General features: G+C 40.9%; 1 protein-coding gene across 1 annotated transcript; it reads right to left on the reverse strand.

The window, feature by feature from the left end:
* On the reverse strand, positions 1-25,926 carry LOC122945602 (homeobox protein engrailed-1-B-like). Its single transcript, XM_044304710.1, has 2 exons — positions 25,348-25,926; positions 1-497 (listed from the first exon to the last, which is right to left on the reverse strand). The coding sequence occupies exons 1-2, from the start codon at positions 25,715-25,717 to the stop codon at positions 181-183; spliced, it is 687 nt and encodes a 228-aa protein (XP_044160645.1). The 5' UTR covers positions 25,718-25,926; the 3' UTR covers positions 1-180.
* Positions 25,927-27,011: the final 1,085 nt, after the last annotated feature.

The raw sequence follows: 27,011 nt of genomic DNA on the forward strand, positions 1-27,011 counted from the left end.
TTAGCTTTATTAGAAAATAAATTACAGCCTCCGGTGAGCGCACAGACTCCGGTACAATCTCATCATAATAAAATCTTTGGCTTGAAAGGACAGTTCTGCGCCCCAGGGTGCAGGGACTGACGGAGGGAGGTGCGGGGCGTCCAGTACCGGGTCCTTTCCCTCCCCGCGCCCATGGTCTCCCTAGTCACTGTCCTCCTTGTCCTGCACGGTGGTGGTGGAGTGGTTGTACAGACCCTGCGCCATCAGGTGCAGCGCCAGGCCGTTCTTTAAGCCGGACGCTTTCTTGATCTTGGCCCGTTTGTTCTGGAACCAAATCTTGATCTGGGATTCGTTGAGGTTGAGCTCTTGGGCCAAGGTCTGGCGCCGCTGCTCCGTGATGTAGCGATTGGCCTGGAACTCGGCCTTCAGCCGCTGCAGCTGCTCCGCGGTGAACGCCGTGCGCGGCCGCTTATCCTCCTTCTCACTCTTCTTCTTCTTCAGCTTCCGAGTGCGGGGACCTGAAAAAACAAGGGGACAATAGGGGGGTTACAAAAAAGGGGGCCACTGATTAAAGGGGAACAGAAAAATAGAAGGAGGGGGGCACTGAAGAAAAGGAGGCTGCAAAATAAGAGGGGGCGCACTGAAGAAAGAAGCGCTAAAAAAGGGAGGGGGTGATTAAGGGGGAAATGCAACTGTTCTTCTCATCTCCAGACAGTGACGTCATCAGTATGGTGCTGTTGTGACGTCATCTGCATGATTATGATCTCATCATGAGTGCAGCACAAATCTGTATGAGCGGGTGATGCCCATCAATGCCCCACTATCATACACTGTGTGATGGGCACTATGGTTATTACCTAGGCATGGTACAGACACATGCAGTGTATACTGCCCAACACTATGCACATACAGTGTATACTGCCACAACACTATGCATATACAGTGTATACTGCCCAACACTATGCACATACAGTGTATACTGCCACAACACTATGCATATACAGTGTATACTGCCACAACACTATGCACATACAGTGTATACTGCCCAACACTATGCACATACAGTATATACTGCCACAACACTATGCACATACAGTGTATACTGCCCAACACTATGCACATACAGTGTATACTGCCACAACACTATGCACATACAGTGTATACTGCCACAACACTATGCACATACAGTGTATACTGCCCAAAACTATGCACATACAGTATATACTGCCACAACACTATGCACATACAGTGTATACTGCCACAACACTATGCACATACAGTGTATACTGCCACAACACTATGCACATACAGTGTATACTGCCACAACACTATGCACATACAGTGTATACTGCTACAACACTATGCATATACAGTGTATACTGCCACAACACTATGCACATACAGTGTATACTGCCCAACACTATGCACATACAGTATATACTGCCACAACACTATGCACATACAGTGTATACTGCCACAACACTATGCACATACAGTGTATACTGCCACAACACTATGCACATACAGTGTATACTGCCACAACACTATGCACATACAGTGTATACTGCCACAACACTATGCACATACAGTGTATACTGCCACAACACTATGCACATACAGTGTATACTGCCACAACACTATGCACATACAGTGTATACTGCCACAACACTATGCACATACAGTGTATACTGCCACAACACTATGCACATACAGTGTATACTGCCACAACACTATGCACATACAGTGTATACTGCCCAACACTATGCACATACAGTATATACTGCCCAACACTATGCACATACAGTATATACTGCCACAACACTATGCACATACAGTATATACTGCCACAACACTATGCACATACAGTGTATACTGCCACAACACTATGCACATACAGTGTATACTGCCCAACACTATGCACATACAGTATATACTGCCACAACACTATGCACATACAGTGTATACTGCCACAACACTATGCACATACAGTGTATACTGCCACAACACTATGCACATACAGTGTATACTGCCACAACACTATGCACATACAGTATATACTGCCACAACACTATGCACATACAGTGTATACTGCCACAACACTATGCACATACAGTGTATACTGCCACAACACTATGCACATACAGTGTATACTGCCACAACACTATGCACATACAGTGTATACTGCCACAACACTATGCACATACAGTGTATACTGCCACAACACTATGCACATACAGTGTATACTGCCACAACACTATGCACATACAGTGTATACTGCCACAACACTATGCACATACAGTATATACTGCCACAACACTATGCACATACAGTATATACTGCCACAACACTATGCACATACAGTGTATACTGCCACAACACTATGCACATACAGTGTATACTGCCACAACACTATGCACATACAGTGTATACTGCCACAACACTATGCACATACAGTGTATACTGCCACAACACTATGCACATACAGTATATACTGCCACAACACTATGCACATACAGTATATACTGCCACAACACTATGCACATACAGTGTATACTGCCACAACACTATGCACATACAGTGTATACTGCCACAACACTATGCACATACAGTATATACTGCCACAACACTATGCACATATACAGTGTATACTGCCACAACACTATGCACATACAGTATATACTGCCACAACACTATGCACATACAGTATATACTGCCCAACACTATGCACATACAGTATATACTGCCCAACACTATGCACATACAGTATATACTGCCACAACACTATGCACATACAGTATATACTGCCACAACACTATGCACATACAGTGTATACTGCCACAACACTATGCACATACAGTGTATACTGCCACAACACTATGCCATACAGTGTATACTGCCACAACACTATGCACATACAGTGTATACTGCCCAACACTATGCACATACAGTGTATACTGCCACAACACTATGCACATACAGTATATACTGCCCAACACTATGCACATACAGTGTATACTGCCACAACACTATGCACATACAGTGTATACTGCCACAACACTATGCACATACAGTGTATACTGCCCAACACTATGCACATACAGTGTATACTGCCACAACACTATGCACATACAGTGTATACTGCCACAACACTATGCACATACAGTATATACTGCCACAACACTATGCACATACAGTATACTGCCACAACACTATGCACATACAGTGTATACTGCCACAACACTATGCACATACAGTGTATACTGCCACAACACTATGCCATACAGTATATACTGCCCAACACTATGCACATACAGTATATACTGCCACAACACTATGCACATACAGTGTATACTGCCACAACACTATGCACATACAGTGTATACTGCCACAACACTATGCACATACAGTATATACTGCCCAACACTATGCACATACAGTGTATACTGCCACAACACTATGCACATACAGTATATACTGCCACAACACTATGCACATACAGTGTATACTGCCACAACACTATGCACATACAGTATATACTGCCCAACACTATGCACATACAGTGTATACTGCCACAACACTATGGACATACAGTGTATACTGCCCAACACTATGCACATACAGTGTATACTGCCACAACACTATGCACATACAGTATATACTGCCACAACACTATGCACATACAGTATATACTGCCCAACACTATGCACATACAGTGTATACTGCCACAACACTATGCACATACAGTATATACTGCCACAACACTATGCACATACAGTATATACTGCCCAACACTATGCACATACAGTATATACTGCCACAACACTATGCACATACAGTATATACTGCCCAACACTATGCACATAAAGTATATACTGCCACAACACTATGGACATACAGTGTATACTGCCCAACACTATGCACATACAGTATATACTGCCCAACACTATGCACATACAGTATATACTGCCACAACACTATGCACATACAGTGTATACTGCCACAACACTATGCACATACAGTATATACTGCCCAACACTATGCACATACAGTATATACTGCCACAACACTATGCACATACAGTATATACTGCCACAACACTATGGACATACAGTGTATACTGCCCAACACTATGCACATACAGTATATACTGCCCAACACTATGCACATACAGTATATACTGCCACAACACTATGCACATACAGTGTATACTGCCACAACACTATGCACATACAGTGTATACTGCCACAACACTATGCACATACAGTATATACTGCCCAACACTATGCACATACAGTATATACTGCCACAACACTATGCACATACAGTGTATACTGCCACAACACTATGCACATACAGTGTATACTGCCACAACACTATGCACATACAGTATATACTGCCACAACACTATGCACATACAGTATATACTGCCACAACACTATGCACATACAGTATATACTGCCACAACACTATGCACATACAGTGTATACTGCCACAACACTATGCACATACAGTATATACTGCCACAACACTATGCACATACAGTGTATACTGCCCAACACTATGCACATACAGTGTATACTGCCACAACACTATGCACATACAGTATATACTGCCACAACACTATGCACATACAGTGTATACTGCCACAACACTATGCACATACAGTATATACTGCCACAACACTATGCACATACAGTGTATACTGCCACAACACTATGCACATACAGTGTATACTGCCCAACACTATGCACATACAGTGTATACTGCCACAACACTATGCACATACAGTATATACTGCCCAACACTATGCACATACAGTGTATACTGCCACAACACTATGCACATACAGTGTATACTGCCACAACACTATGCACATACAGTGTATACTGCCACAACACTATGCACATACAGTGTATACTGCCCAACACTATGCACATACAGTGTATACTGCCCAACACTATGCACATACAGTATATACTGCCACAACACTATGCACATACAGTATATACTGCCCAACACTATGCACATACAGTGTATACTGCCACAACACTATGCACATACAGTATATACTGCCACAACACTATGCACATACAGTATATACTGCCACAACACTATGCACATACAGTGTATACTGCCACAACACTATGCACATACAGTGTATACTGCCACAACACTATGCACATACAGTATATACTGCCACAACACTATGCACATACAGTGTATACTGCCACAACACTATGCACATACAGTATATACTGCCCAACACTATGCACATACAGTATATACTGCCACAACACTATGCACATACAGTATATACTGCCCAACACTATGCACATACAGTATATACTGCCACAACACTATGCACATACAGTATATACTGCCACAACACTATGCACATACAGTATATACTGCCACAACACTATGCACATACAGTGTATACTGCCACAACACTATGCACATACAGTATATACTGCCCAACACTATGCACATACAGTATATACTGCCACAACACTATGCACATACAGTGTATACTACCACAACACTATGCACATACAGTATATACTGCCCAACACTATGCACATACAGTGTATACTGCCACAACACTATGCACATACAGTGTATACTGCCACAACACTATGCACATACAGTATATACTGCCACAACACTATGCACATACAGTATATACTGCCACAACACTATGCACATACAGTGTATACTGCCACAACACTATGCACATACAGTGTATACTGCCACAACACTATGCACATACAGTGTATACTGCCACAACACTATGCACATACAGTGTATACTGCCACAACACTATGCACATACAGTATATACTGCCACAACACTATGCACATACAGTGTATACTGCCACAACACTATGCACATACAGTGTATACTGCCACAACACTATGCACATACAGTATATACTGCCACAACACTATGCACATACAGTATATACTGCCACAACACTATGCACATACAGTGTATACTGCCACAACACTATGCACATACAGTGTATACTGCCACAACACTATGCACATACAGTATATACTGCCACAACACTATGCACATACAGTGTATACTGCCACAACACTATGCACATACAGTGTATACTGCCCAACACTATGCACATACAGTGTATACTGCCACAACACTATGCACATACAGTATATACTGCCCAACACTATGCACATACAGTGTATACTGCCACAACACTATGCACATACAGTGTATACTGCCACAACACTATGCACATACAGTGTATACTGCCACAACACTATGCACATACAGTGTATACTGCCCAACACTATGCACATACAGTGTATACTGCCCAACACTATGCACATACAGTATATACTGCCACAACACTATGCACATACAGTATATACTGCCCAACACTATGCACATACAGTGTATACTGCCACAACACTATGCACATACAGTATATACTGCCACAACACTATGCACATACAGTATATACTGCCACAACACTATGCACATACAGTATATACTGCCACAACACTATGCACATACAGTGTATACTGCCACAACACTATGCACATACAGTATATACTGCCACAACACTATGCACATACAGTATATACTGCCACAACACTATGCACATACAGTGTATACTGCCACAACACTATGCACATACAGTATATACTGCCCAACACTATGCACATACAGTATATACTGCCACAACACTATGCACATACAGTATATACTGCCCAACACTATGCACATACAGTATATACTGCCACAACACTATGCACATACAGTATATACTGCCACAACACTATGCACATACAGTGTATACTGCCACAACACTATGCACATACAGTATATACTGCCCAACACTATGCACATACAGTATATACTGCCACAACACTATGCACATACAGTGTATACTACCACAACACTATGCACATACAGTATATACTGCCCAACACTATGCACATACAGTGTATACTGCCACAACACTATGCACATACAGTGTATACTGCCCAACACTATGCACATACAGTGTATACTGCCACAACACTATGCACATACAGTGTATACTGCCACAACACTATGCACATACAGTGTATACTGCCACAACACTATGCACATACAGTGTATACTGCCCAACACTATGCACATACAGTGTATACTGCCCAACACTATGCACATACAGTATATACTGCCACAACACTATGCACATACAGTATATACTGCCCAACACTATGCACATACAGTGTATACTGCCACAACACTATGCACATACAGTATATACTGCCACAACACTATGCACATACAGTATATACTGCCACAACACTATGCACATACAGTATATACTGCCACAACACTATGCACATACAGTGTATACTGCCACAACACTATGCACATACAGTATATACTGCCCAACACTATGCACATACAGTATATACTGCCACAACACTATGCACATACAGTATATACTGCCCAACACTATGCACATACAGTATATACTGCCACAACACTATGCACATACAGTATATACTGCCACAACACTATGCACATACAGTATATACTGCCACAACACTATGCACATACAGTGTATACTGCCACAACACTATGCACATACAGTATATACTGCCCAACACTATGCACATACAGTATATACTGCCACAACACTATGCACATACAGTGTATACTACCACAACACTATGCACATACAGTATATACTGCCCAACACTATGCACATACAGTGTATACTGCCACAACACTATGCACATACAGTGTATACTGCCACAACACTATGCACATACAGTATATACTGCCACAACACTATGCACATACAGTGTATACTGCCACAACACTATGCACATACAGTGTATACTGCCACAACACTATGCACATACAGTGTATACTGCCACAACACTATGCACATACAGTATATACTGCCACAACACTATGCACATACAGTGTATACTGCCACAACACTATGCACATACAGTGTATACTGCCACAACACTATGCACATACAGTATATACTGCCACAACACTATGCACATACAGTATATACTGCCACAACACTATGCACATACAGTGTATACTGCCACAACACTATGCACATACAGTATATACTGCCCAACACTATGCACATATACAGTGTATACTGCCACAACACTATGCACATACAGTATATACTGCCACAACACTATGCACATACAGTATATACTGCCCAACACTATGCACATACAGTATATACTGCCACAACACTATGCACATACAGTATATACTGCCACAACACTATGCACATACAGTGTATACTGCCACAACACTATGCACATACAGTGTATACTGCCACAACACTATGCACATACAGTATATACTGCCCAACACTATGCACATACAGTGTATACTGCCACAACACTATGCACATACAGTATATACTGCCACAACACTATGCACATACAGTGTATACTGCCACAACACTATGCACATACAGTGTATACTGCCACAACACTATGCACATACAGTATATACTGCCACAACACTATGCACATACAGTGTATACTGCCACAACACTATGCACATACAGTGTATACTGCCACAACACTATGCACATACAGTATATACTGCCACAACACTATGCACATACAGTATATACTGCCCAACACTATGCACATACAGTGTATACTGCCCAACACTATGCACATACAGTGTATACTGCCCAACACTATGCACATACAGTATATACTGCCCAACACTATGCACATACAGTATATACTGCCACAACACTATGCACATACAGTATATACTGCCCAACACTATGCACATACAGTGTATACTGCCCAACACTATGCACATACAGTGTATACTGCCACAACACTATGCACATACAGTGTATACTGCCACAACACTATGCACATACAGTATATACTGCCCAACACTATGCACATACAGTGTATACTGCCCAACACTATGCACATACAGTATATACTGCCACAACACTATGCACATACAGTGTATACTGCCACAACACTATGCACATACAGTATATACTGCCCAACACTATGCACATACAGTGTATACTGCCCAACACTATGCACATACAGTGTATACTGCCACAACACTATGCACATACAGTATATACTGCCCAACACTATGCACATACAGTGTATACTGCCACAACACTATGCACATACAGTATATACTGCCCAACACTATGCACATACAGTATATACTGCCACAACACTATGCACATACAGTACAGATGGCTGCAGCGCTCGCTTATTACTGGCTGTTCCCCAGGTGTTTAGAATAGGCTACAACAAATCCGCTACAATGTATCACAGATATAAAGACATAATAGAGCGGTGTATACAGATATAGCATAGAGAGGTGTATACAGATATATAATAGAGCGGTGTATACAGATATAGCATAGAGAGGTGTATACAGATATATAATAGAGAGGTGTGTACAGATATAGCATAGAGAGGTGTATACAGATATATAATAGAGCGGTGTATACAGATATATAATAGAGAGGTGTGTACAGATATATAATAGAGCGGTGTATACAGATATATAATGGAGCAGTGTATACAGATATATAATAGAGCAGTGTATACAGATATATATTAGAGAGGTGTGTACAGATATATAATAGAGGTGTACACAGAAATTTAATACAGCGGTGTATACAGAAGTCACGTATATTTTAGGGCTCTATAGAGATCATTTATGCAAAACTGAGGGTCCCAAATGAGCTGAGGAGTCGGGATTTGGGGGGGGGGAGGTCCTTAGAGACTGAAGCGGCTCTTCTTCCTGTACAAGAAATGAAAGAAATTTTCTCACAACGGAAATAGTGTCAGCTGACAACTTCATTCCTGTGAATCACATCCCACAGTTCATAAGAAACCTCCCCATCGCCTCCAGATCTGAGACATTCCAGAACACTGACCCAGCTATACTATAATCCAGAACACTGACCCAGCTATACTATAATCCAGAACACTGACCCAGCTATACTATAATCCAGAACACTGACCCAGCTATACCATAATCCAGAACACTGACCCAGCTATACTATAATCCAGAACACTGACCCAGCTATACTATAATCCAGAACACTGACCCAGCTATACTATAATCCAGAACACTGACCCAGCTATACTATAATCCAGAACACTGACCCAGCTATACTATAATCCAGAACACTGACCCAGCTATACTATAATCCAGAACACTGACCCAGCTATACTATAATCTATATATCCAGAACACTGACCCAGCTATACTATAATCCAGAACACTGACCCAGCTATACTATAATCCAGAACACTGACCCAGCTATACTATAATCCAGAACACTGACCCAGCTATACTATAATCCAGAACACTGACCCAGCTATACTATAATCCAGAACACTGACCCAGCTATACTATAATCCAGAACACTGACCCATATATACTATAATCCAGAACACTGACCCAGCTATACCATAATCCAGAACACTGACCCAGCTATACCATAATCCAGAACACTGACTCAGCTATACTATAATCCAGAACACTGACCCAGCTATACTATAATCCAGAACACTGACCCAGCTATACTATAATCTAGAACACTGACCCAGCTATACTATAATCCAGAACACTGACCCAGCTATACTATAATCCAGAACACTGACCCAGCTATACTATAATCCAGAACACTGACCCAGCTATACTATAATCCAGAACACTGACCCAGCTATACTACAATCCAGAACACTGACCCAGCTATACTATAATCCAGAACACTGACCCAGCTATACTATAATCCAGAACACTGACCCAGCTATACTATAATCCAGAACACTGACCCAGCTATACTATAATACGGAACACTGACCCAGCTATACTATAATCCAGAACACTGACCCAGCTATACTATAATCCAGAACACTGACCCAGCTATACTATAATCCAGAACACTGACCCAGCTATACTATAATCCAGAACACTGACCCAGCTATACTATAATCTAGAACACTGACCCAGCTATACTATAATCCAGAACACTGACCCAGCTATACTATAATCTAGAACACTGACCCAGCTATACTATAATCCAGAACACTGACCCAGCTATACTATAATCCAGAACACTAACCCAGCTATACTATAATCTAGAACACTGACCCAGCTATACTATAATACGGAACACTGACCCAGCTATACTATAATCCAGAACACTGACCCAGCTATACTATAATCCAGAACACTGACCCAGCTATACTATAATCCAGAACACTGACCCAGCTATACTATAATCCAGAACACTGACCCAGCTATACTATAATCTAGAACACTGACCCAGCTATACTATAATCCAGAACACTGACCCAGCTATACCATAATCCAGAACACTGACCCAGCTATACTATAATCCAGAACACTGACCCAGCTATACTATAATCCAGAACACTGACCCAGCTATACTATAATCCAGAACACTGACCCAGCTATACTATAATCCAGAACACTGACCCAGCTATACTATAATCCAGAACACTGACCCAGCTATACTATAATCCAGAACACTGACCCAGCTATACTATAATCCAGAACACTGACCCAGCTATACTATAATCCAGAACACTGACCCAGCTATACTATAATCCAGAACACTGACCCAGCTATACTATAATCCAGAACACTGACCCAGCTATACTATAATCCGGAACACTGACCCAGCTATACTATAATCCGGAACACTGACCCAGCTATACTATAATCCGGAACACTGACCCAGCTATACTATAATCCGGAACACTGACCCAGCTATACTATAATCCGGAACACTGACCCAGCTATACTATAATCCGGAACACTGACCCAGCTATACTATAATCCAGAACACTGACCCAGCTATACCATAATCCAGAACACTGACCCAGCTATACCATTATCCGGAACACTGACCCAGCTATACCATAATCCAGAACACTGACCCAGCTATACCATAATCCGGAACACTTACCCAGCTATAACATAATCCGGAACACTGACCCAGCTATACCATAATCCAGAACACTGACCCAGCTATACTATAATCCAGAACACTGACCCAGCTATACTATAATCCAGAACACTGACCCAGCTATACTATAATCCAGAACACTGACCCATATATACTATAATCCTGAACACTGACCCAGCTATACCATAATCCAGAACACTGACCCATCTATACTATAATCCAGAACACTGACCCAGCTATGCTATAATCCAGAACACTGACCCAGCTATACTATAATCCAGAACACTGACCCAGCTATACTATAATCCAGAACACTGACCCAGCTATACCATAATCCAGAACACTGACCCAGCTATACTATAATCCAGAACACTGACCCAGCTATACTATAATCCAGAACACTGACCCAGCTATACTATAATCTAGAACACTGACCCAGCTATACTATAATCCAGAACACTGACCCAGCTATACTATAATCCAGAACACTGACCCAGCTATACCATAATGCAGAACACTGACCCAGCTATACTATAATCCAGAACACTGACCCAGCTATACTATAATCTAGAACACTGACCCAGCTATACTATAATCCAGAACACTGACCCAGCTATACTATAATCCGGAACACTGACCCAGCTATACTATAATCCAGAACACTGACCCAGCTATACTATAATCCAGAACACTGACCCAGCTATACTATAATACAATGTACATACAGTATAACACCCAGCATACACAGCACCCTACACCAAATACATACAGTATAACACCCAGCATACACAGCACCCTACACCATGTACATACAGTATAACACCCAGCATACACTGCACCCTACACCATATAGATACAGTATAACACCCAGCATACACAGCACCCTACATCATGTACATACAGTATAACACCCAGCATACACAGCACCCTACATCATGTACATACAGTATAACACCCAACATACACTGCACCCTACACCATGTACATACAGTATGACACCCAGCATACACTGCACCCTACACCATATACATACAGTATAACACCCAGCATACACAGCACCCTACACCATATACATACAGTATAACACCCAGCATACACTGCACCCTACACCATGTACATACAGTATGACACCCAGCATACACTGCACCCTACACCATATACATACAGTATAACACCCAGCATACACAGCACCCTACACCATGTACATACAGTATAACACCCAGCATACACTGCACCCTACACCATATGCATACAGTATAACACCCAGCATACACTGCACCCTACACCATATGCATACAGTATAACACCCAGCATACACTGCACCCTACACCATGTACATACAGTATAACACCCAGCATACACTGCACCCTACACCATATGCATACAGTATAACACCCAGCATACACAGCACCCTACACCATATACATACAGTATAACACCCAGCATACACTGCACCCTACATAATATACATACAGTATAACACCCAGCATACACAGCACCCTACACCATGTACATACAGTATAACACCCAGCATACACTGCACCCTACACCATGTACATACAGTATAACACCCAGCATACACAGCACCCTACACCATGTACATACAGTATAACACCCAGCATACACTGCACCCTACACCATGTACATACAGTATAACACCCAGCATACACTGCACCCTACACCATGTACATACAGTATAACACCCAGCATACACTGCACCCTACACCATGTACATACAGTATAACACCCAGCATACACAGCACCCTACACCATGTACATACAGTATAACACCCAGCATACACTGCACCCTACACCATATACATACAGTATAACACCCAGCATACACTGCACCCTACACCATGTACATACAGTATAACACCCAGCATACACTGCACCCTATACCATATACATACAGTATAACACCCAGCATACACAGCACCCTACACCATATACATACAGTATAACACCCAGCATACACTGCACCCTATACCATATACATACAGTATAACACCCAGCATACACAGCACCCTACACCATATACATACAGTATAACACCCAGCATACACAGCACCCTACATCATATACATACAGTATAAAACCCAGCATACACTGCACCCTATACCATATACATACAGTATAACACCCAGCATACACTGCACCCTACACCATGTACATACAGTATGACACCCAGCATACACAGCACCCTACACCATATACATACAGTATAAAACCCAGCATACACTGCACCCTATACCATATACATACAGTATAACACCCAGCATACACAGCACCCTACATCATATACATACAGTATAAAACCCAGCATACACAGCACCACATATCACGTCTTACTAACCATTATAACACAGTCCGATGTACCCTTATACTATGGGATTGTGACCAGCAAGGAATGTACTTTATAGAAGAACTTTTCGTTGTGCTTTATCGGCCTTTATGGAAATTTCCAGATGCAGAATCTCCCCCATATACATCGAGCCTGAAGAGCGGAGAATCAGGCGACGGCTAAAGGGTCCGGGCTTATAGAGAGGATCCTTTATTTACCGATGTGTATATTAATATCTCTCTAGGAATCTGTGCATTTAATGTATATGGGAGGAAAGAAATGTAAAATAATTCGTGTTCTATATGTGCATGTATATAGAGAGAGGAGAAGGAGTTTACAGTCTTCTGTACTCGGACGGGAATAGCCGTGGAATCATTTATAGTTCTAATAGAGCGGAGGATACAGATATATAATAGACGGTGTATACAGATATATAATAGACGGTGTATACAGATATATAATAGACGGTGTATACAGATATATAATAGAGCGGAGGATACAGATATATAATAGAGCGGTGTATACAGATATATACTAGAGCGGAGGATACAGATATATAATAGAGCGGTGTCTACAGATATATAATAGAGAGGTGTATACAGATATATAATAGCTCGGAGGATATAGATATATAATAGAGAGGTGTATACAGATATATAATAGCTCGGAGGATATAGATATATAATAGAGAGGTGTCTACAGAAATATAATAGAGCGGAGGATATAGATATATAATAGAGCGGAGGATACAGATATATAATAGAGCGGAGGATATAGATATATAATAGAGCGGAGGATACAGATATATAATAGAGCGGAGGATACAGATATATAATAGCGCGGTGTATACAGATATATAATAGCGCGGAGGATATAGATATATAATAGAGCGGAGGATACAGATATATAATAGCGCGGTGTATACAGAAATATAATAGAGCGGAGGATATAGATATATAATAGAGCGGTGTATACAGATATATATAATAGAGCGGTCTCTACAGATATATTATAAAGTGGTGTCTACAGAGTACATACTATACAGCTATACTATAATCCAGAATACGTATACAGATATATCATGGAGCGATGCATACAGATATATTATAAAGTGGTGTATACAGATATATAATGGAGCGATGTATACAGATATATAACAGAGCGGAGGATACAGGTATATAATAGAGCGTTGTCTACAGATATATAATAGAGAGGTGTATACAGATAGGTGTATAGAGATATATTATAAAGTGGTGTATACAGATATATAATAGAGAGGTGTGTACAGATATATTATAAAGTGGTGTATACAGTGAACATACTATAATCTAGAACACGTATACAGATACTGAACATGGGATTTATAACCGTTTGTGTTGAGCGCCTAGTAAAATAGTGAGAAGAGTATTAATCCTCTCGGCGATACTGTATATGATCGGGCAGATGATAACGGCTGCGGTGTTCTTCCAGTACAGATAGTGCCCGCTCTCCATTACATGGCGGCCTATTCGGTATATAATATATACATTGACTTATTAAACCCACCACCGTAATGTGGAAAGTAAATGGTAAGTGTAACACATGGTGTATACGAGAGTCTGTATACCCTGCGGCCGTGTGTGAACACAGGCTGTGACGGCTCTGCGCGTTACATCGGCAGCCCCATGCAATCTATCTGTACACACACAAGGCCTCATTCCTGCTCTATGGCTCCGATATTCCGGGTGTCTTCACCTGGTATATACCTAGTAAATGTCCGTCAGCTGCCAGGTCTAACACCCAGCATACACAGCACCCTACACCATATACATACAGTATAACACCAGCATACACAGCACCCTACACCATATACATACAGTATGACACCCAGCATACACTGCACCCTACACCATATACATACAGTATAACACCCAGCATACACTGCACCCTACACCATGTACATACAGTATGACACCCAGCATACACAGCACCCTACACCATGTACATACAGTATAACACCCAGCATACACAGCACCGTACACCATGTACATACAGTATAACACCCAGCATACACAGCACCCTACACCATATACATACAGTATAACACCCAGCATACACAGCACCCTACACCATATACATACAGTATGACACCAGCATACACAGCACCCTACACCATGTACATACAGTATGACACCCAGCATACACAGCACCCTACACCATATACATACAGTATAACACCAGCATACACTGCACCCTACACCATGTACATACAGTATAACACCAGCATACACAGCACCCTACACCATGTACATACAGTATAACACCCAGCATACACAGCACCCTACACCATATACATACAGTATAAGACCCAGCATACACAGCACCCTACACCATATACATACAGTATAACACCCAGCATACACAGCACCCTACACCATATACATACAGTATGACACCCAGCATACACAGCACCCTACACCATGTACATACAGTATAACACCAGCATACACAGCACCCTACACCATGTACATACAGTATAACACCCAGCATACACAGCACCCTACACCATATACATACAGTATAACACCCAGCATACACAGCACCCTACACCATATACATACAGTATGACACCCAGCATACACTGCACCCTACACCATATACATACAGTATAACACCAGCATACACAGCACCCTACACCATATACATACAGTATAACACCCAGCATACACAGCACCCTACACCATATACATACAGTATGACACCCAGCATACACTGCACCCTACACCATATACATACAGTATAACACCAGCATACACAGCACCCTACACCATGTACATACAGTATAACACCAGCATACACAGCACCCTACACCATGTACATACAGTATGACACCCAGCATACACAGCACCCTACACCATGTACATACAGTATGACACCCAGCATACACTGCACCCTACACCATGTACATACAGTATAACACCCAGCATACACTGCACCCTACACCATGTACATACAGTATAACACCCAGCATACACAGCACCCTACACCATATACATACAGTATAACACCCAGCATACACTGCACCCTACACCATGTACATACAGTATAACACCCAGCATACACAGCACCCTATACCATATACATACAGTATAACACCCAGCATACACTGCACCCTACACCATGTACATACAGTATAACACCCAGCATACACTGCACACTACACCATATACATACAGTATAACACCCAGCATACACTGCACCCTACACCATATACATACAGTATAACACCCAGCATACACTGCACCCTACACCATATACATACAGTATAACACCCAGCATACACAGCACCCTACACCAAATACATACAGTATGACACCCAGCATACACTGCACCCTACACCATATACATACAGTATAACACCAGCATACACAGCACCCTACACCATATACATACAGTATAACACCCAGCATACACAGCACCCTACACCATATACATACAGTATGACACCCAGCATACACTGCACCCTACACCATATACATACAGTATAACACCAGCATACACAGCACCCTACACCATATACATACAGTATAACACCCAGCATACACTGCACCCTACACCATATACATACAGTATAACACCCAGCATACACTGCACCCTACACCATATACATACAGTATAACACCCAGCATACACAGCACCCTACACCAAATACATACAGTATGACACCCAGCATACACTGCACCCTACACCATATACATACAGTATAACACCAGCATACACTGCACCCTACACCATATACATACAGTATAACACCCAGCATACACTGCACCCTACACCATATACATACAGTATAACACCCAGCATACACAGCACCCTACACCATATACATACAGTATAACACCCAGCATACACTGCACCCTACACCATATACATACAGTATAACACCCAGCATACACTGCACCCTACACCATATACATACAGTATAACACCCAGCATACACTGCACCCTACACCATGTACATACAGTATAAAACCCAGCATACACTGCACCACATATCACGTCTTACTAACCATTATAACACAGTCCGATGTACCCTTATACTATGTGATTGTGACCAGCAAGGAATGTACTTTATAGAATAACTTTTCGTTGTGCTTTATCGGCCTTTATGGAAATTTCCAGATGCAGAATCTCCCCCATATACATCGAGCCTGAAGAGCCGAGAATCAGGCGACGGCTAAAGGGTCCGGGCTTATAGAGAGGATCCTTTATTTACCGATGTGTATATTAATATCTCTCTAGGAATCTGTGCATTTAATGTATATGGGAGGAAAGAAATGTAAAATAATTCGTGTTCTATATGTGCATGTATATAGAGAGAGGAGAAGGAGTTTACAGTCTTCTGTACTCGGACGGGAATAGCCGTGGAATCATTTATAGTTCTAATAGAGCGGAGGATACAGATATATAATAGACGGTGTATACAGATATATAATAGACGGTGTATACAGATATAAAATAGAGGGAGGATACAGATATATAATAGAGCGGTGTATACAGATATATAATAAAACGGTGAATACAGATATATAATAGAGAGGTGTGTACAGATATATAATAGAGCGGTGTGTACAGATATATAATAGAGTGGTGTATACAGATATATAATAGAGCGGTGTATACAGATATATAATAAAACGGTGAATACAGAAATATAATAGAGCGGAGGATACAGATATATAATAGAGAGTTGAATACAGATATATAATAGAGCGGTGTGTACAGATATATAATAGAGAGGTGTATACAGATATATAATAGAGCGGTGTATACAGATATATAATAAAACGGTGAATACAGAAATATAATAGAGCGGAGGATACAGATATATAATAGAGCGGTGTGTATAGATATATAATAGAGCGGAGGATACAGATATATATAATAGAGAGTTGAATACAGATATATAATAGAGCGGTGTGTACAGATATATTATAAAACGGTGAATACAGAAATATAATAGAGCGGAGGATACAGATATATAATAGAGAGTTGAATACAGATATATAATAGAGAGGTGTGTACAGATATATAATAGAGCGGTGTGTACAGATATATAATAGAGAGGTGTGTACAGATATATAATAGAGCGGTGTGTACAGATATATAATAGAGCGGTGTATACAGATATATAATAAAACGGTGAATACAGATATATAATAGAGCGGAGGATACAGATATATAATAGAGAGGTGTATACAGATATATAATAGAGCGGTGTGTATAGATATATAATAGAGCGGTGTATACAGGTATATAATAAAACGGTGAATACAGATATATAATAGAGCGGAGGATACAGATATATAATAGAGCGGAGGATACAGGTATATAATAGAGCGGTGTGTACAGATATATAATAGAGAGGTGTATACAGGTATATAATAAAACGGTGAATACAGATATATAATAGAGCGGAGGATATAGATATATAATAGAGCGGAGGATACAGATATATAATAGCGCGGAGGATATAGATATATAATAGAGCGGAGGATATAGATATATAATAGAGCGGAGGATATAGATATATAATAGAGCGGAGGATATAGATATATAATAGAGCGGAGGATACAGATATATAATAGAGCGGTGTATACAGATATATAATAGAGCTGTGTATACAGATATATAATAGAGCGGTGTATACAGATATATAATAAAACGGTGAATACAGATATATAATAGAGCGGTGTATACAGATATATAATAGAGAGTTGTATACAGATATATAATAGAGCGGTGTACACAGATATATAATAGAGCGGTGTGTACAGATATATAATAGAGCGGTGTGTACAGATATATAATGGAGCGGTGTGTACAGATATATAATGGAGCGGAGGATACAGATATATAATAGAGCGGTGTATACAGATATATAATAAAACGGTGAATACAGATATATAAAAGAGCGGAGGATACAGATATATAATAGAGCGGAGGATACAGATATATAATAGAGCGGAGGATACAGATATATAATAGAGCGGTGTGTACAGATATATAATAGAGCGGTGTGTACAGATATATAATGGAGCGGTGTGTACAGATATATAATGGAGCGGAGGATACAGATATATAATAGAGCGGTGTATACAGATATATAATAAAACGGTGAATACAGATATATAAAAGAGCGGAGGATACAGATATATAATAGAGCGGAGGATACAGATATATAATAGAGCGGAGGATACAGATATATAATAGAGCGGTGTATACAGATATATAATAGAGCGGTGTGTACAGATATATAATAGAGAGGTGTATACAGATATATAATAGAGCGGTGTGTACAGATATATAATAGAGAGGTGTATACAGATATATAATAGAACGGTGAATACAGATATATAATAGAGCGGAGGATACAGGTATATAATAGAGCGGTGTATACAGATATATAATAAAACGGTGAATACAGAAATATAATAGAGCGGAGGATACAGATATATAATAGAGAGTTGTATACAGATATATAATAGAGCGGTGTATACAGATATATAATAGAGCGGTGTGTATAGATATATGATAGAGCGGTGTACAGATATATAATAGAGGAGTTGTATACAGATATATAATAGAGCGGTGTGTACAGATATATAATGGAGCGGAGGATACAGGTATATAATGGAGCGGAGGATACAGGTATATAATGGAGAGGTGTATACAGATATATAATAGAGCGGTGTATACAGATATATAATAAAACGGTGAATACAGATATATAAAAGAGCGGAGGATACAGATATATAATAGAGCGGAGGATACAGATATATAATAGAGCGGAGGATACAGATATATAATAGAGCGGAGGATACAGATATATAATAGAGCGGAGGATACAGATATATAATAGAGCGGTGCGTACAGATATATAATAGAGCGGTGTATACAGATATATAATAGAGCGGTGTGTACAGATATATAATAGAGCAGTGTATACAGATATATAATAGAGAGGTGTATACAGATATATAATAGAGGTGTATACAGATATATAATAGAGGTGTATACAGATATATAATAGAGCGGTGTATACAGATATATAATAAAACGGTGAATACAGATATATAATAGAGGGAGGATACAGATATATAATAGAGCGGTGTATACAGATATATAATAGAGAGGTGTATACAGATATATAATAGTGAGGTGTATACAGATATATATAATAGAGCGGTGTCTACAGATATATTATAAAGTGGTGTATACAGAGTACATACTATACAGCTATACTATAATCCAGAATACGTATACAGATATATTAATGGAGCGATGTATACAGATATATAACAGAGCGGAGGATACAGGTATATAATAGAGCGGTGTCTACAGATATATAATAGAGAGGTGTATACAGATAGGTGTATAGAGATATATTATAAAGTGGTGTATACAGATATATAATAGAGAGGTGTGTACAGATATATTATAAAGTGGTGTATACAGTGTACATACTATAATCTAGAACACGTATACAGATACTGAACATGGGATTTATAACCGTTTGTGTTGAGCGCCTAGTAAAATAGTGAGAAGAGTATTAATCCTCTCGGCGATACTGTATATGATCGGGCAGATGATAACGGCTGCGGTGTTCTTCCAGTACAGATAGTGCCCGCTCTCCATTACATGGCGGCCTATTCGGTATATAATATATACATTGACTTATTACACCCACCACCGTAATGTGGAAAGTAAATGGTAAGTGTAACACATGGTGTATACGAGAGTCTGTATACCCTGCGGCCGTGTGTGAACACAGGCTGTGACGGCTCTGCGCGTTACATCGGCAGCCCCATGCAATCTATCTGTACACACACAAGGCCTCATTCCTGCTCTATGGCTCCGATATTCCGGGTGTCTTCACCTGGTATATACCTAGTAAATGTCCGTCAGCTGCCAGGTCTAACACCCAGCATACACAGCACCCTACACCATATACATACAGTATGACACCCAGCATACACAGCACCCTACACCATATACATACAGTATGACACCAGCATACACAGCACCCTACACCATATACATACAGTATAACACCCAGCATACACAGCACCGTACACCATATACATACAGTATGACACCCAGCATACACTGCACCCTACACCATATACATACAGTATGACACCAGCATACACAGCACCCTACACCATATACATACAGTATAACACCCAGCATACACAGCACCGTACACCATATACATACAGTATGACACCCAGCATACACTGCACCCTACACCATGTACATACAGTATGACACCCAGCATACACTGCACCCTACACCATATACATACAGTATAACACCCAGCATACACAGCACCGTACACCATGTACATACAGTATAACACCCAGCATACACAGCACCCTACACCATATACATACAGTATAACACCAGCATACACTGCACCCTACACCATATACATACAGTATAACACCCAGCATACACAGCACCCTACACCATGTACATACAGTATGACACCCAGCATACACTGCACCCTACACCATATACATACAGTATAACACCCAGCATACACTGCACCCTACACCATATACATACAGTATGACACCCAGCATACACTGCACCCTACACCATATACATACAGTATAACACCAGCATACACTGCACCCTACACCATATACATACAGTATAACACCCAGCATACACAGCACCCTACACCATATACATACAGTATAACACCCAGCATACACTGCACCCTACACCATATACATACAGTATAACACCCAGCATACACTGCACCCTATACCATATACATACAGTATAACACCCAGCATACACTGCACCCTACACCATGTACATACAGTATGACACCCAGCATACACTGCACCCTACACCATATACATACAGTATAACACCCAGCATACACAGCACCCTACACCATGTACATACAGTATAACACCCAGCATACACAGCACCCTACACCATATACATACAGTATAACACCCAGCATACACAGCACCCTACACCATATACATACAGTATAACACCCAGCATACACAGCACCCTACACCAAATACATACAGTATAAAACCCAGCATACACTGCACCCTACACCATATACATACAGTATAACACCCAGCATACACTGCACCCTACACCATATACATACAGTATAACACCCAGCATACACTGCACCCTACATAATATACATACAGTATAACACCCAGCATACACTGCACCCTACACCATATACATACAGTATAACACCCAGCATACACTGCACCCTACGTAATATACATACAGTATAACACCCAGCATACACTGCACCCTACACCATATACATACAGTATAACACCCAGCATACACTGCACCCTACACCATATACATACAGGATAACACCCAGCATACACTGCACCCTACACCATATACATACAGGATAACACCCAGCATACACTGCACCCTACACCATGTACATACAGTATAACAGCCAGCATACACAGCACCCTACACCATATACATACAGTATAACACCCAGCATACACTGCACCCTACACCATGTACATACAGTATAACACCCAGCATACACTGCACCCTACACCATGTACATACAGTATAACACCCAGCATACACTGCACCCTACACCATATACATACAGTATAACACCCAGCATACACAGCACCCTACACCATATACATACAGTATAAAACCCAGCACACACAGCACCCTACACCATATACATACAGTATAAAACCCAGCATACACAGCACCCTACACCATATACATACAGTATAACACCCAGCATACACTGCACCCTACACCATATACATACAGTATAACACCCAGCATACACTGCACCCTATACCATATACATACAGTATAACACCCAGCATACACAGCACCCTACACCATATACATACAGTATAAAACCCAGCATACACAGCACCCTACACCATGTACATACAGTATAACACCCAGCATACACAGCACCCTACATCATATACATACAGTATAACACCCAGCATACACTGCACCCTATACCATATACATACAGTATAACACCCAGCATACACAGCACCCTACACCATGTACATACAGTATAACACCCAGCATACACAGCACCCTACACCATATACATACAGTATAAAACCCAGCACACACAGCACCCTACACCATATACATACAGTATAAAACCCAGCATACACAGCACCCTACACCATATACATACAGTATAACACCCAGCATACACTGCACCACATATCACGTCTTACTAACCATTATAACACAGTCCGATGTACCCTTATACTATGTGATTGTGACCAGCAAGGAATGTACTTTATAGAAGAACTTTTCGTTGTGCTTTATCGGCCTTTATGGAAATTTCCAGATGCAGAATCTCCCCCATATACATCGAGCCTGAAGAGCCGAGAATCAGGCGACGGCTAAAGGGTCCGGGCTTATAGAGAGGATCCTTTATTTACCGATGTGTATATTAATATCTCTCTAGGAATCTGTGCATTTAATGTATATGGGAGGAAAGAAATGTAAAATAATTCGTGTTCTATATGTGCATGTATATAGAGAGAGGAGAAGGAGTTTACAGTCTTCTGTACTCGGACGGGAATAGCCGTGGAATCATTTATAGTTATAAGATTTCTATATAGGAAATGCTGTGTTTATAATGTATATAGGAAGAGATACATGTAAACCAATGTGTTCTATAGCGAGAAGAATGTGGTTCACAGTCTTCTGTACACGGACGGGAATAGACGTGGAATCAGAGGTAATAATATATATGGGGCAGAATATTTGTGTAATTGTAGAATAGACAGGAATAGATGTGATCATTTGTATGCATTATATATATAATAATTGTAATATAGTGTATCCAGGAATGGTGTGCAATGTGCAGGGGACAGATGGTGGGAATCCCGGGGTTTGCCGTGCGCTGCCGGGGTTACTGAGACACAGGCCGGAGTTCGGGTGAGACGGCTAGGGCACTCACCTGAGGACGGGCGGTCGGAGTAGCGGGTGCAGTACACCCAGGCGGGCCACACCATCGGGTCACTCTTGTGTGAAGCGGGCGCCGTGTTTCCCACCAGCAGTAGTGCAGGGTTGGGGTCGCTCCCCCTGGAGCTCTCCGAGGTGGAATCAGAGTCCGGGCTGGCAGTGGGGTTACCCTGCCGGGTGTGTAAGGGGTTTACGTTCTCTCGCCCCGGGGTCTCTTTCCTGGAGCCGAAATCTGGACGCAAAATATTGTCTATGAAAAAGTTGGTGGTCCGGTGTGGGGGCGCTCCTGGGTGCAGAGGTGGCGGGGAGACCCCGGTGTCCGCTTCACTGGGGGCTCCGGGACTGTGCTCAGGCTGATCCTCCATTATGGCACCAACCAGCCCCGGAGCCCACCCCAGTTGGGTGACCCTGCAGAGGCACCCTCTATTCCCTAGACTGTGTCCCCAAAGTCTCCGCACTAAAAACTGGAAACCGTCATCACTAGCAGCAGCAGTGTGTGACCAGCAGCAAAGCCTTCTGCGCCCCGACCACTCGCCCCCGCTAGCCCTGCCGCCCTCGCCTGCTCTCCTCTGACTCCTCTCCCTGCCGCTCTCTACTTTTTCCCATCATCCGGAAGCACGTGAGTCAACTGCACGTGTGACTGACCAATAGGAAGCGGGGAACAGGCCGATTATTCCTGCAGGGGACCAATGGGAGCGCAGAGATCTGACGCCAAGTGAAGGAGTGCCAAGAAATATCTGTATCACCCTCCACAACAACGAAATAATAATAATAATAATATATATCACTACTAGTTCTATCAGTCTGCACATAATATATAATATCACCACTAGTTCTATCAGTCTGCACATAACATATAATATCACTACTAGTTCTATCAGTCTGCACATAATATATAATATCACTACTAGTTCTATCAGCCTGCACATAATATATAATATCACTACTAGTTCTATCAGTCTGCACATAATATATAATATCACTACTAGTTCTATCAGTCTGCACATAATATATAATATCACTACTAGTTCTATCAGTCTGCACATAATATATAATATCACCACTAGTTCTATCAGTCTGCACATAATATATAATATCACTACTAGTTCTATCAGTCTGCACATAATATATAATATCACCACTAGTTCTATCAGTCTGCACATAACATATAATATCACTACTAGTTCTATCAGTCTGCACATAATATATAATATCACCACTAGTTCTATCAGTCTGCACATAACATATAATATCACTACTAGTTCTATCAGTCTGCACATAATATATAATATCACCACTAGTTCTATCAGTCTGCACATAATATATAATATCACTACTAGTTCTATCAGTCTGCACATAACATATAATATCACCACTAGTTCTATCAGTCTGCACATAATATATAATATCACTACTAGTTCTATCAGCCTGCACATAATATATAATATCACTACTAGTTCTATCAGTCTGCACATAATATATAATATCACTACTAGTTCTATCAGTCTGCACATAATATATAATATCACTACTAGTTCTATCAGTCTGCACATAACATATAATATCACTACTAGTCCTATCAGTCTGCACATAATATATAATATCACTACTAGTTCTATCAGTCTGCACATAACATATAATATCACTACTAGTCCTATC

Source organism: Bufo gargarizans, chromosome 8 (assembly GCF_014858855.1).
Source record: "Bufo gargarizans isolate SCDJY-AF-19 chromosome 8, ASM1485885v1, whole genome shotgun sequence".
NCBI classification, from domain to species: Eukaryota; Metazoa; Chordata; class Amphibia; order Anura; family Bufonidae; genus Bufo; species Bufo gargarizans.

What these genes read in the sequence shown, in the direction of transcription:
- LOC122945602 (XM_044304710.1), bottom strand. Translation starts at nt 25,717, where the DNA reads ATGGAGGATCAGCCTGAGCACAGTCCCGGAGCCCCCAGTGAAGCGGAC. An exon ending in CTCCGACCGCCCGTCCTCAG is followed by an intron (nt 498 to 25,347) that starts GTGAGTGCCCTA and finishes TTGTTTTTTCAG; the next exon opens with GTCCCCGCACTCGGAAGCTG.